We start from the raw sequence: 14,659 nt of genomic DNA on the forward strand, positions 1-14,659 counted from the left end.
ATGCTCATGGACAGGAAGAATCAATATCGTGAAAATGGCCATACTGCCCAAGGTAACTTATAGAGTCAATGCCATCCCCATGAAGCTACCAATGACTTTCTTCACAGAATTGGAAAAAACTACTTTAAAGTTAATATGGAACCAAAAAAGAGCCCGCATTGCCAAGACAATCCTAAGCCAAAAGAACAAAGCTGGAGGCATCACGCTACCTGATTTCAAACTATACTACAAAGCTACAGTAACCAAAACAGCATGGTACTGGTACCAAAACAGAGGTATAGACCAATGGAACAAAACAGAGCCCTCATTAATAATACCACACATCTACAACCAACTGATCTTTGACAAACCTGACAAAAACAAGAAATGGGGAAAGGATTTCCTATTTAATAAATGGTGCTGGGAAAATTGGCTAGCCACGTGTAGAAAGCTGAAACTGGATCCCTTCCTTACACCTTATACAAAAATTAATTCAAGATGGATTAAAGACTTAAATGTTAGACCTAAAACCATAAAAACCCTAGAAGAAAACTTAGGTAATACCATTCAGGACATAGGCATGGGCAAGGACTTCATGTCTAAAACACCAAAAGCAATGGCAACAAAAGCCGAAATTGACAAATGGGATCTAATTAAACTAAAGAGCTTCTGCACAGCAAAAGAAACTACCATCAGAGTGAACAGGCAACTGACAGAATGGGAGAAAATTTTTGCAATCTACTCATCTGCCAAGGGGCTAATATCCAGAATCTACAAAGAACTCAAACAAATTTACAAGAAAAAAACAACCCCATCAAAAAATGGGCAAAGGATATGAACAGACACTTCTCAAAAGAAGACATTTATGCAGCCAACAGACACATGAAAAAATGCTCATCATCGCTGGCCATCAGAGAAATGCAAATCAAAACCACAGCGAGATACCATCTCACACCAGTTAGAATGGCGATCATTAAAAAGTCAGGAAACAACAGGTGCTGGAGAGGATATGGAGAAATAGGAACACTTTTATACTGTTGGTGGGACTGTAAACTGGTTCAACTATTGTGGAAGACAGTGTGGCAATTCCTCAAGGATCTAGAACTAGAAATACCATTTGACCCAGCCATCCCATTACTGGGTATATACCCAAAGGATTATAAATCATGCTGCTATAAAGACACATGCACATATATGTTTATTGCAGCACTATTCACAATAGTAAAGACTTGGAACCAACCCAAATGTCCATCAGTGATAGACTGGATTAAGAAAATGTGGCACATATACAGCATGGAATACTATGCAGCCATAAAAAAGGATGAGTTCATGTCCTTTATAGGGACATGGATGAAACTGGAAACCATCATTCTTAGCAAACTATCGCAGGGACAGAAAACCAAACACTGCATGTTCTCACTCACAGGTGGGAATTGAACAATGAGAACACTTGGACACAGGAAGGGGAACATCACACACCGGGGCCTGTTGTGGGGTCGGGGGAAGGGAGAGGGATAGCATTAGGAGATATACCTGACAAGTTAATGGGTGCAGCACACCAACATGGCACATGTATACATATGTAACAAACCTGCACGTTGTGCACATGTACCCTAGAACTTAAAGTATAATAATAAAAAAAAAGAAAGACTGTGGCAATTCCTCAAAGACCTAAAAACAGAAATACCATTTGACCCAGCAATCCTATTATGAGGTACATACCCAAAGGAATATAAATCATTCTATCATAAAGACACATGCACGCATATGTTCACTGCAGCACTATTCACGATAGCACAGACATGGAATCAACTTCAATGTCCATCAGTGGTGGACTGGATAAAGAAAATGTTGTACATATACACCATGGAATACTATATGGCTATAAAAAATGACATCATGTCCTTTGCAGGAACATGGATGGAGCTGGAGGCCATTATCCTTACCAAACTAATGGAAGAGAAAACCAAAGACCACATGTTCTCACTTGTAAGTGGGAGCTAAATGGTGAGAACACACAGACACGTAGAGGGGAACAACACACACTGAGTCTATTGAAGGGTGGAGGGTGGGAGGAGGGAGAGGATCAGGAAAAATAACTAATGGGTACTAGGCTTAATACCTGAGTGATGAAATAGTCTGTACAACAAATCCCCATGACACAAGTTTACCTATATGTAAATACCTGCCCATGTACCCTTGAACTTAAAATGAAAGCTAAATTAAAGATTAAAAAAAAAAGTCCTTTTGAAAACCACCTGGGAATGAACTGTGTTCTGAACAGCACAAACAGATGTAAACCAAACAAAGCCTGACTTCAAAGATCAGTGACTGTTCCCTAGGCTGCAGGCCTATTTCTCTAACAGGAACACAGTCTGGGACAAAGTGAGACTGTTTATCTCAGAATTATGGATCATCATTAGGCTCCAGATTAGGTCTTTCTTGCCCTTTCAGAATTGTACCTCATCCAAACACATTAGAGCACAGTCTTTGTTATTGTCTACAGATGAGTGACAGGGATTAGGCAAAAAGATAGCATTTTGCTTAAGTATTATTGAAAGCCAGACAAGTTCAGAAGGTCTTGTGGTAGCCAGCAATGATGGTGAAACAAAAAATCAGGTAAGCTCTTGCCCAAGAACACGCCATTATCGAGACTAAGCACTGATACAGGAGACAAACAGACTTTGGAAACAGACAGAGACTGTTCAATCCTTGGCCCTGCCATTCCCTAGCTGTATCAGCTCAGGCAATTTAGTAAGCCTCTCTGAGCCTCAATCTGTGCAACTGCTACGTGGGCTAAACATAAGTAACTATTTGTATGGTGTGGATAAATTTAAGTCTAATACTATGTATAAAGTACCTAGTATTAGTACTGACAAATCCTAACAGTTGGATAATTGATCATTACCATTATGACTGATTCGCATTTTAAAAGAAAGGCATCTGTTATTCCTGCAACAAATTTCAAGAAATGGTAACATCCTGAGCACCAAGATGTTCTGCTGGTTGACACCTGCTGTTCTAGGGACTCAACATCTGTTCCCCATTCATCAGTAAAGCACCTTTCTCCCCTCTCAGTCTGTGCGGTTCCGGTGAGGAGATACTCCACTCCTACCTTCAGAAGTGGGCATGTGACCAGGCTAAGCCAATTGAAATCCCTCATTCTCCTGCATTGTGCCTGGCTGAGAGATGGGCCTATGTCCTAATCAGAGTCAGTGGACTCAATGCCAGAACTGTGGTTGACTTTGTTGGAAATAGACAGGACCTCTAATTGAGTTGGCGTATCAGCCTAGAGTTGCTAGGTTCCCTCTCCAAGAGAAATGAGGCCAATGTCTGAAAAGCAAGGCCAAAGCAAAGGACACTAGAGTCAGAGAGGCAAATAATGAGACACTGAATCCTGGACCTGCCTGAGCCTAAACTACCCCCCTTAAACTCTTCATTTATAGTATCCAGTAGAGCTCTCCTTTATGTTTGAGTTGTTTTGCAGCTGAAAAATATAAGCTCCTATGATCCGTTTTATCTATTCCTAGATAAAACTTAAAAGCCCAACTTCCACTCCAGTAATATCATCAAAACCTGCTGTAGCAGCCTTCTAGATGATTCTAGACACAATTCCTGGCTCTGACTCCAATTCACCATTTTGAATCTTTACTTTTATATGGTCTCTTGGATTCATTCATTCATTCGACAAATGTTAACTGAGCACTGTGACAAAACAGTCAATTACGCCTGCCCTCATGGAGTCCACATTTCTAGTAGAGGCAGACAGAAAGCCAACACAACTCCGTTAGATGATGACAAATGCTATAGAGAAAAAAAGGGCAAAGGTATAGGGAGTTTCAGAGTGGGGTTTCAATTTTACATAGGGTGTAGAGAGGGCATGGCTGAGAAGGTGACATCTAAATGAAAACCTGAGGAGATGAGGCCTCGGTGCTTCACTCTGGAGTCTTTCGTTTAGCTTGAACATGACTATTTGAGATTCTGATTCTGCTTTTCTGCAGGTTAATCCGATTAGCGCCAGCCCCTGAAGTCTAAAGCAGTGATTGCTGTATCCCCTTTATGCAGTTATTGGGGCTGCTCATCCCAAGCTTGATAGCAGTGGCTCAGCAGTCACTGCTTTCCTGGGAAAAGCAGGAGAATCTCAATTCTAACTCTGCCACTTCCTAACTGAGTGAGACCTTGCTCAATTTTTAAAAAGCAAAATCACAAAGGAAAGCACAAAAATGTTAAAAATGTGACACTAAACAGACCATGTAAAGGACACATGCTGACAAAATGAGGGTAGAAACAGAAAGGTAGAGTGTTGCCTTGTTTGACCTCAGTTGGAGATATACACCTCAGTAGAATCAAATTTTTTCTCCTCTCTGTGCAAGTCTGGGAATGACTGTGAAAGTGTACAGTGAGTATCGATTTTGGGGTCACAAATACACTTAAGCAAGTAGGCAAATTTGCAAAATAGAATCTGCAAAAAAAAAAACAAAAAAAAAAAAACAAGGATGAACTATATCAGACCCTGAAGTAAGAGACTATTTTGAAGAAGAAAGACATGGTAAAAAGAGCACCGAAAACTTAAATGAGATGAGATAAAGTAAAGTCTGAAATAGGCTTTGAATTTTTTAAAAAGGCGAGCCCTTTACTAGCTACATGACCTTCGGCACATCAGTTAATCATGTGGGATTCATCTATAAAAGGTGAGAAATTGACTAAAAAATTTTAACATACTTCTGAGAGTCCAGCTATCTGTAGATGATTTTCAGTAACCAAGTTAACTGATTAACATCCAGGATTGTGAGGTGATTCACCAATTTCACTCTTCTTCATAAGGTTTCACATTTCTATGAGAAGGAGGTTGAGGAGGATCTGTCTCCACTCTCCCCAAATCCCAGCAACCCAGAAGTAAGTGAATGTACTTTCTAAGCACCTTCTCCTTGATTATATGAAGTGCAGTCTCTAGACTCTAGGAGTCCCCAGACACTCAGAAGAGTGGCTAAAAATACCCTTAGAATTCAACAAACCTGAGTTTAAAACCTGATTATGTCACATACTAGCTACATGATGTTGGCAACTTACTTAACCTTTGTAAGCTTTGATTACCCCATCTGAAAAATGAGAAGTTATTATTGAGGCTAAACAAAATGATATATACAAAGCATTCACCAAAGCCCCCAGACACACAGCAAGAAGATAATAAGTATGATCTGTTATTGCTGACTATCTGAAGGACTCTTGCCTGTACCTGCTTTGATGGTGTCCACCTGACTGTGCTGGGGCAAAGGTGGGGTCAGGAGAGGGAGGTCACCATCTTCTGTGAATCCTGCTCAGCAGGATCCAAGGCCCAGATGGGCTTAGATCTGACTAAAGACAGCACATTTTTGAATTCTTCCACTACCAAAAGTCATCCAGAAAAACTTTCTCTCTCTTTTTTCCGGAGGTTTTTCCATGTTGAAAGTAACTTTGTATTCAGTATAGAAAGGCCCATCATCTTCTCCATCTCCCTGAGATTCTATCAAAGCTGTCAAAGCACTATGCCATGAGCATTCTGGACAAATTTTAAGTTTCTTCTTGTGCATGTCTTTTCTTAATCCCTTAACTCAGTAACAGCACTTGTCAAAACACTAAGTTTCCCATGGTGGCATTTCTGTAGTTCCTTAAGACTCAAAGGAGCAAAGCTGTTGTCTTCTCAAACATGTTTTATATTTGCATTTTCTTTTGGCTAAAATAGGGTAGGGGAGGAACACAGAACCCCAGACAGGAAAAAAAAAAAAAAAAAAAAAAAACATCCTAAAATTGTCCTTCACAGCTGGGTCAGACCAGATAAAAGTAGAAAGCTGAAGTTTGGCTGGCCTGAAATCTTGAATGATTCATTATTTCAGTAAAGCAGCTAGCTCCTTCTTGAATGTAAATGATTCTCTTTTTCCTTCTTCCCTGTTTAATGTAGAGAAGACCGGAGGCTGTTTTATTCAGGGCCAAGGCCTTTTCTAATTACTGCAGACACCACTGCGTAATTAGACAACAAAGCTTGGGAGAGAGCAGGGCCCCAGCACAGTGGGTAATTTTGTTTTGTCTAGCAGCAATCATTTTTTATCATGTGTTATTAAAGGGAGGGTTTAAACACACCCCCCCACACACATACACGCATGCACATGAACACATGCACACACAGAAGGCAGGACTCTTCATGCTGGTATTTTCCATCCTCAACTGGATGAGGGCAAGGGAGAAGCAGGCTAGGGGTGTGTTTTTCTCTCTTCCCCCCAACAAGCAAGGCAGACTTACTGGCGGTAGTTGTAGGCAATGTCAGCAAACTGCTTCCGTCTTGCACGGTACACAGGATCTTTAAAACCCTAGGAGAAAAGAGACACCTGATTTTTCAAGGCTTCATAGGAAGAGGTCTGGTACCTTTATGAATGCTTTGAATGGGGGCTCTCAAGTGCATGTCTCCTTCCCTTGGTTATACCCTAAAACTAAAGTCTCGGTTAAACTTAGCTCTCCTACCAGATATTGTGAGTGACACCTTATTAGTAACTCCTTTGATTTAGCATGAGCTTCCTTGCTGTGGATTCCAATGTGCATGATCTGTTCTTAAAGAAACCTCATCTACAGCATATCTGACTGACACACTTGCTAAACTAGGCAAAGTTCATAGGATGGATGTCTATGATGAAGATGTACAATATCCATTTAATTCCTGATTAAGGTTTGTGTCTAGCTCTACCTTTTAATTTCTTGATAGACGAGCAGGCACATGCTTATTGCTCTTGCAATTGTTAAAAATACCATTGATTAAATACATACTATGTGCCAGTTTGTGAGTACTAGGAACTGATTTTACATATAATTCTCACAACAAACTTGCAAGTTCGACGAGTATGATTATCCTGTTCTTTCCGGAATAAATGGTGGTTCAGAGAAGTGGAGCCATAGTGAAGGTGAGGCTGGGATTTGGATCACCATCAGTAATTGTCAGCCTTTACAATCTGGCAGGGGCCTAGCTAACTGAGAGTCTGTCTCAGGACCTAAAAAGGATGATAATGGCGTCTCCTCTGAAGCTGACTCACAGGCAGCCTTTTCCCAGTGATTTGTAAGCAGCACATTTCCGAGTGAAAAGAGGCTAAGTGTGTCTTTGAGTGTTTGGGGTGGAAATGGGATTCCAACTGATTGAAAGACAATTTTCCAAAAACAGTTGATTGCAGTCTAAATTTTGTTAAGACAAGAGACTGATGTCATTTCCGTAGAACTCTGCTGTGGTTCTTCCAAGCCTTTCCCAGTAAGCCATGCCATCCACCACTTTAGCTCACAATTTCTCTTCTCCACTGTCCCTCCAAACCAAGGCAGTAGTGAATTCAAAACAAAAGCTTATGTCACAGAGTGTAATGTTTAAAGGAGCCTTTTAAAAAGAGAAATATTCCCTGATTTTTAGATATTGTTTTTTGTTTTGGTTGCTTGATTGGTTGAATTTTTGTTTTGGGAGAGTTTTCTCTCTCTCTCTTTCTCTCTCTCTCTCTCCCTCTCTCTCCCTATGTATATACATATATAGATGTATATATATACATGTATATATACATGTGTATACACATATATACATATATACATGTGTATACACATGTATACATATATACATGTATATACACATGTATACATATATACATGTATATACACATGTATACATATATACATGTATACATATATACACGTGTATATATACATGTATACGTGTGTATATACATGTGTATATATACATACATACATGTGTATATATAATGTACATATACATACATACATGTGTATATATACACGTACATATACATACATACGTGTATATATACACGTACATATACATACATACGTGTATACACACGTACATATACATACATACGTGTATATATACACGTACATATACATACATACGTGTATACACACGTACATATACATACATACGTGTATATACACACATACATATACATACATACGTGTATATACACACGTACATATACATACATACGTGTATATACACACGTACATATACATACATACGTGTATATATACACGTACATATACATATATACATATATACATGTATATACACGTATATATATGCACGGATATATACATGTATATATACGTATATATATACGTGTATATATCCGTGTATATATACATATGTACACATATATACATACATGTATATATGTATATATACATGTATATATATACGTGTATATATACATATATATATGTATATGTGTATGTGTGTATATATATATATATCAGGGCCTACCAGTAATTGTAAAGACACAGAGGTCAATGTAATATAATGTAATTTGTTCTGAGAATCTGCGGCATTGATTCTGGCACACAGGAAAAAACTACAGACACTTGTTGGAAGAAAGGAAGGGAGGGAAGAAAGGAGTTAATTAGTTTATTTCCTGGAATATATTTTGAAAAATAGAAACATCCAAATGTTTCACACTTGCAAAGCGAAGTAAAACTACTACACATTTTTTTTTACTCCAAATCTAAATCCCAGATAAATAATGTGATTACTCTGTTTAGAAAAGATTTTATGACACGGTTATTGCAAAGTATAACTCTTCCTTTCCCTAGAGCACTGAATGGTTTTTAATCATTAATTACAGATTAGAAAGCTTAGGAATCTGAGTACTTAAAACTACTGTTGTGCCTCGTTTCTACTGGGTGAAGATAAGTTGGTTTGAGATGATGTGGTTAAAAAAAAATAAAACTGGGCACCATGATTTACTTTCCAAACATCAGTAACACACCATTTTAGAAACCTGTCTACTGGACTAAACAAAGAGTATTTATTTGTCCATATCTCCATACTTGGGGCTCAAAATAAAAATGTAATATTGGTCAGTCATTAAGGTTTGATTGTTACGGTCATTCTCACTTGCCATTCTTATTTAATAGTTAGTAGTGAATAGTTTTTCTCCAGGCCTTAAGGATAATATGTAGACTTTTGACCCTGTAAGGCACCTTGTAGAAAGGTCCATTTCTATATTTTGGTCTAGACTTGAAGAATATGAAGCCCATGGAGCCATTTGCCTAAAGGCCCAAAACTACAGAACTAGCACCTCCATTTGGATTTTGTGGTCCTCCCTAGGCTGGCAAGTTGAGATTTGAGCACTGAAGTAGGAATCCAGGAAGAAAAGAGAATTCCTTCAATCCGTGGATTTCCACTTCATCATGCTGCTTCTAGGAATGAGATATCCCTGAACAGTTCTTACCCCCATTTGCCTTTATTGTTTATCTTTCATGTACCTTGTCTAGGTGGTTTAAAGATTTTCTACTTGTGAAAATAAAAGCTAATGTAATACTGTATACCCAGTTGATATTATCAATTATGTCAATTATGTCATATATCAATTATGTCAGAGGAAATATGTAAGTATATAAATGAAATGATTAAAGAAATACACCAAACTCTAACAAGTGTTACCTCCAGGTAGTGGGAAAAATAAGTAACACTAACAGTTGTATTCTTGAAAACTATTTATGCTTTTCAAGTTTTCTAATGTGAGAATGGGTTTCTTTCAGAATAAAAAAAAGAAAATAGTATTAAATATCCATCTCAAATCATTTTAGTGAAGTAGCAGGGGATTCACATGAGAATGTGAGAATGGGTTTCTTTTAGAATAAGAAATAAAGAAAATAGTATTAAATATCCATCTCAAATCATTTTAGTGAAGTAGCAGGAGATTCACACATTGGTATACAGGAACACACACACAGATAATGCACTATACAGATCTTCCATGTGGGAAGGTTTCTAACCATGACCCTTTCCAGCTCCTGGTTTCTAAGAAGTTCATTATCAGCCTGCAAGGGGCCCCAACCAACCAGGTTGCAAGGAGTTTTGCTTTCTCAGTTACCAGTGGTCAGAGAGCTCTGTGGCCTGATGCCCAGTCTCTTGGGGATCTGGCCTTGCATTCCTTGGGCTACCAGACGACCACAGGGCCTCTGTAGCCGTCCATGTGGAGTACATTCTGAATCAAATCACAGTTGGTGATGACTGATCACCCTGTCTCAATTTAGACTAATAGCAGCAATTTCAGTAGCACTGCATGTAATTTATTTATAATCATCCTGTCTCAATTAAACTAATGGCAGCAATTTTAGTTGCACTGCATGTAACCAAGTATGTTTTGACAGGAAAATATATTGTTGGTGAAGGAGTGGTGAGGGGGAGGGGAGGGGATAGAAGACGGGAGAAAGTCGAGAGAGTTCTACAGGATGCAAGTCATGACATCAACTGAAGTCTGCGTGTATTGAGAGGTATAATTTGTTTGTGTGTGGGGGTTTAGGGGAGAGGGTAACTGCATATATGGAAAAGTCTTGAGTATTCTTGTAGACTGAGATATTTATTCCATCATTTCCTAATAACATAGCTAAGGTTAAACCTCAGAAGTGCTCTCTTTAGGCTAGTGAGAACATAGGTTTTAAAGTCAGAAAAGCTGCGTTGGAATATTAATTCATTTATTCACTAGGAGCATGGCCTGGGAGTGGCCAGTTTATCTCTCAGAGCCTTAGTTTCCTCATCAGTAAAATAAGACTGTCAATCCTACCTGCTTCACAGTGTTGTACAGTTTAAGTCAGGTAATGTCGGCAGCACATTAAGCAAAATTCTGAGCACATCATAGTCGCTCAAAGCATGATGCATTTGTGCAAAATGGCAGGAAATCCAAAGACAGAGAAGTCTGGCTCAGAATATAAAAAAGATGTACTCTGGAATGGGTCAGTGATCCCCACCGGCCACAAGGGGCTTTTAAACCAACATCTACAGAATTCTTACCTTGCTGTGTATATTTCAGTTAGGCCAATAACAAGAGGCTTTTTGCATTTTTCATAATGTTTCATGACAACTGGGGGAAGGGTGGAACACAGAAGACAAAAGGTTCAAACTGGCATTTATTAGGTAGCTGCCATTCCCATCCTATAGACATTGGTCAAGGAGGACTTGCAAACAGTAGACTAGGGGAGCACCGACCATGCCCAATCCCTTTGCTCACTCTACAATTGGCCAAGAAGCCTATTCTGGAAAAATGTATGTACCTAGTTGCCCAAGCCCATAAGCCAGGAGTTATTGTTTTACTTCCCCCTTCTCTCTTCCTTCACATCCAGCAATCAATTTCTGCCCATTCTACCATTCAAACATCTGAGTCTGTCCTTCCTACTTCATTCTCACTGCTGCACCTGCATTCGACCACCACCATTTCTTGCCTGACTATTGTAGCTGCTGTGTAAGTGGCCTCTCACCCCCTCCACTTCAGCCCAAATTATATTTATAAAGTGCAAGTCTGGTGAGGCCACTTGCCTCTTCAAAAGCCCTTCAAGGGCTTCTCATTGCTATTAGACTATTGTCCAAAATATTTAGCACAGTCCACAAGGCTTTACATGATCCAGCGCTGTCTATGTGTCCAGCCCTGTGCTGACTCACTCTGGCCTTCCTATGATGCTGCAGAGTGCACTGGTCTTGCTTTAATTCCTTAAACACACCATGCTCTTTCCCACATCAAGGCCTTCACACATGTTCTACCCTCTGAGTGGGACCCTCTTCCCCACTCGTTTAGACCAATAAGTCACTATCTGTTCTTTGTGTCTTCCTGGATTTTTCCAAAGTTTATTGGTTTCTCTCAGTGTGTTGTACGTTTCTCTTTTCAGATGGTCTCACGTATGTTAATAATGATTAAACTCAGGAAACTCTTTTACATATCACTGGATTTTCAGGGCATAGCACACTCAGCATATCCCCAAGTAGAAGCTGTTCAAAAATTATGCAAAACAGGCCGGGTGCAGTGGCTCATGCCTGTAATCCCAGCACTTTGGGAGTCCAAGGTGGGCAGATCGCCTGAGGTCAGGAGTTCAAGACCAGCCTGGCCCACATAGTGAAATCCTGTCTCTACTAAAAATACAAAATTAGTCAGGCGTGGTGGCGCATGCCTGTAATCCCAGCTACTCGGGAGGCTGAGGCAGGAGAACTGCTTGAACCTGGGAGGCAGAGGTTGCAGTGAGCTGAGATCGTGCCATTGCACTCCAGCCTGGGTGACAAGAGCAAAACTCTGCCTCAAAAAAAAAAAAAATATATATATATATATATATATTTATATATGTATATTTGCAAAACCTAGGGCAAAAAAGTTACCGTGTGCCTTTTAAATGTCATATGAGATCATTGTCTCACAAGCTCACTCTGTGCTCTAAGGGGACATATATTTACTACTTATAAAGTTACAACCACTTCAAAGTAGATGCTGGCTTTTTAGGAGACCAATAAGTTGCAAAATATTCATTTGATTATCAAATTGTAAGTTGTTTCTGCCTAGTAGAAAGGATAAGACACATAATTATGGCTTTATTGTCTTATGGAACATTAATCACTTGTGCATCCATCTTTGTGACCTTATTCTGGCTTTCTATTTTCCGATGACCACATGTACTTTTGTCTCTTTTATCTTTTCTGCACTATCTTTGTCATCTTGCTGGTTCCCTCAATAGTGAGTTAAATGGATCTTTGACAGGTGTTCACTATATACCTGCATGACAGTTATGTTTTTAACTTTTCACAAATTATGCTTGGATAGAGCAATTTAGTAAGAATGCAACAAGTCTTTGATGACTCAACTAGCTGACTGACTCTTAGAATGAACTCTGACAGGGCCTCAGGTGGAGAAAATTAGGTGGGCAAAAGGAAAAGAAAAGGAGAAAAGTATTGAAAAATATAGCCTTGTTCTTGGGCAATTTGCTGAAGAAGAAATTTCCTACAGGAGAGCAGGAAAACTTGATGCCCACACCTTGAAAGATTAAAAACAGTTTCAGGCCTGGTGTGGTGGCTCATGCCCATAATCCCAGCATTTTGGGAGGCTGAGGCGAGCGGATCACCTGAGATCAGGAGTTTGAGACCAGCTTGGCCAACATGACGAAACCCCATCTCTACTAAAAATACAAAAATTAGCTGGGTGTGCTGGCACACACCTGTAATCCCAGCTATGTGGGAGGCTGAGGCAGGAGAATCACTTGAACCCAGGAGGTGGAGGTTGCAGTGAGCTGAGATTGCACCATTGTACTCCAGCCTGGGCAGCAAGAGCGAAACTCCATTAAAAAAAAAACATGTAGTTTCAAAGACTTGGATCAAGAAGTAGAAATATCCACAGAAGGACAGGTGTGTTGGCTGATATTTTCTTCACTAAGAAGCCCCCTCTATTGCAGATCTGTAGCCTAGACTCCAGTGCAGCTGCCAGGTAAACTGGAATAGGTAGCTCTGGAGTTGGGGGTCTATGTGGCAGAGGTTGCTGGTGCTCCCCAAGATCTGTCCTCTCTCCTTTGTTCGGAGAACGTTGCTAAACTATTTTCACCCATCTTCTTTGCAGTTAGTAGTGGGCATGTGACTGAGCTCTACTCAATGGAATTTGATTGAAGGGATGTGAGTCATCTCCAGACATGGCCCATGAAAACTTCCCAGAAGCAATTCTCACTCTCTCTTCTCCCATCCACTGGCAGAATGAGTGAGCTCCAAGGAGTTGAAGGAGGGTACAGCCATTGGTGGAAGGAGCCTTGGTTCTGAAAGACTTTGTGGAGCAGTTTCCTTACTGACCCACATTGGAAGTGAACTTGTATTGGGTTGGCCACGGAGATCTGGGGGTTGTTTGCTGAGCAGTTAGCCTGCTCTGGTTGCTAGAGGGCTAGACTCAGATCTTCCTCTTTCTAGAAGTCCTCCCTAACCATTCCAGTACACAGTGACCTTAGAAATGATAGCACATGCTATCTGACTCATGAAACCTGGCATTTATGCACTTTTTTGAGTTATTATTATATAATTATATACTAATTATTATCCACACTGTATTCCATGGAAAACTACCACTCACGATAATGTTGCTAGGTATTTCATTAAAAAGAGTTCCATGGGTAAGTAAGTTTTAGGAAACATTGCATTGACTGGGTTTCATTTTTGCATGATTTTCCAAAGTTTCTAATGAGATAATGGAATTTGCATACTTAAAGTAGGGTTATGGAATACAGAGTTTCTCTCTTTGATCATGGGATATTTTTCATAAACTACAGTTTGGGAAACATGCATATGGCCCTTTCACTTGCATATATATATCTTGTGCCTCCCATGAGGTTATAAGTCATGAAGAAGTAAACTTATTGTGATCTGATACTCTGTACCCAAAGTATAAAACACAATGTGACTGTTGCCATCTCTGAGATAGTAACAGTGTGAGAAACTTAAGTCTTGGAAGAGACAGGAGGAAGGCTTTAGGGAGGCAACATATATGATTTAGACCTTAGATGAATAGAGGTTTCCAAGTGGGGAAATAACAGGTGGGTTGGCAAGAAAAAACATATCAGGTAAAGGGAACAACATGGACAGAACGGGGAGTAAATTTTGGAAATGGAAATTAAATAGAACCAGTTGGATTCTGCCTGCCAAGTTTGCAGTTACTATTCCAGCTCCCTCCTGCACTGCTTTGAGAAGAGTCAACACCCCTTCTCTCTCTACTGTACAACCACAGGCCCCTGGAGGGCAGGGATCATGTCATCTGTCACTTCAACTTCCTTTCTTTTATATGGCCTGAGACATAGTTCACATACAGATGATGTTACACGGCCTTCTCCCTCTGAGATTTCTTATCTGAAAATGAGATGTACAGCCCTCATA

At 39.8% G+C, this 14,659-nt stretch overlaps 1 protein-coding gene across 1 annotated transcript in view; it reads right to left on the reverse strand.

The window, feature by feature from the left end:
- Positions 1-14,659, reverse strand: part of PAH (phenylalanine hydroxylase) — a 78,950-nt gene that overhangs the window by 21,819 nt on the left and 42,472 nt on the right. Inside the window, exon 5 of the mRNA XM_004053779.5 lies at positions 6,256-6,323. Coding sequence (XP_004053827.1) covers positions 6,256-6,323 — 68 coding nt within the window. The remainder of the gene's footprint in view (positions 1-6,255; positions 6,324-14,659) is intronic.

Source organism: Gorilla gorilla, chromosome 10 (assembly GCF_029281585.2).
Source record: "Gorilla gorilla gorilla isolate KB3781 chromosome 10, NHGRI_mGorGor1-v2.1_pri, whole genome shotgun sequence".
Taxonomy (NCBI): domain Eukaryota; kingdom Metazoa; phylum Chordata; class Mammalia; order Primates; family Hominidae; genus Gorilla; species Gorilla gorilla.